Below are 472 nucleotides of genomic sequence, written 5' to 3' on the forward strand. Positions count from 1 at the left end.
CGCCCGGAGCGCGAGCGGTTCCCCGAGTAGGATTTCGAGGCTCCCACGGGAAGCCTGTCCGCCTCGCGCCCGGGGGGAACCTCCGCTCGGAAAGACGCCCCGGTATCGTGTACCTGGCGCCGCGCGCTAGCGAGTGCTCTCAATCGGGACACACGGAACTCACGGCATTTCCCAAGGTGGCTTCTGCGCGCGGGGACAGGTGCTGGGATCTCCCCGCCAGACGCATTCCTAAGAGTTTTGGGGGAGGTTTGTCACTTCACCCCGTTTCACTTTTACTGGCCTGTGGGTCATGGATGGCGGAAACTCAGGATTTGGCCAACTTGTGTGGATTCCATGGAGCCCGGGTTCTCAGGGCATTCATTGAAATGCGCGGAATAATGGATGTTAGGGGAAGCTGGAGGAAAGAGGACAGGCACGTCAAGATACCAAAGGAGAAAAGTTTGGATAGATATAGACAGTCCACAGACGTAGG

At 58.5% G+C, this 472-nt stretch overlaps 1 protein-coding gene across 1 annotated transcript in view; it reads right to left on the reverse strand.

Annotated features, from left to right (window-relative positions):
* Window positions 1-203, reverse strand: part of HACD1 (3-hydroxyacyl-CoA dehydratase 1) — a 25689-nt gene extending 25486 nt beyond the window's left edge. Inside the window, exon 1 of the mRNA XM_014538534.1 lies at window positions 164-203. Within this exon, the coding sequence (XP_014394020.1) occupies window positions 164-168 (5 nt within the window). The 5' untranslated portion in view covers window positions 169-203. The remainder of the gene's footprint in view (window positions 1-163) is intronic.
* Window positions 204-472: the final 269 nt, after the last annotated feature.

The sequence above is a fragment of the Myotis brandtii genome, unplaced genomic scaffold (genome assembly GCF_000412655.1).
Source record: "Myotis brandtii unplaced genomic scaffold, ASM41265v1 scaffold1042, whole genome shotgun sequence".
NCBI classification, from domain to species: domain Eukaryota; kingdom Metazoa; phylum Chordata; class Mammalia; order Chiroptera; family Vespertilionidae; genus Myotis; species Myotis brandtii.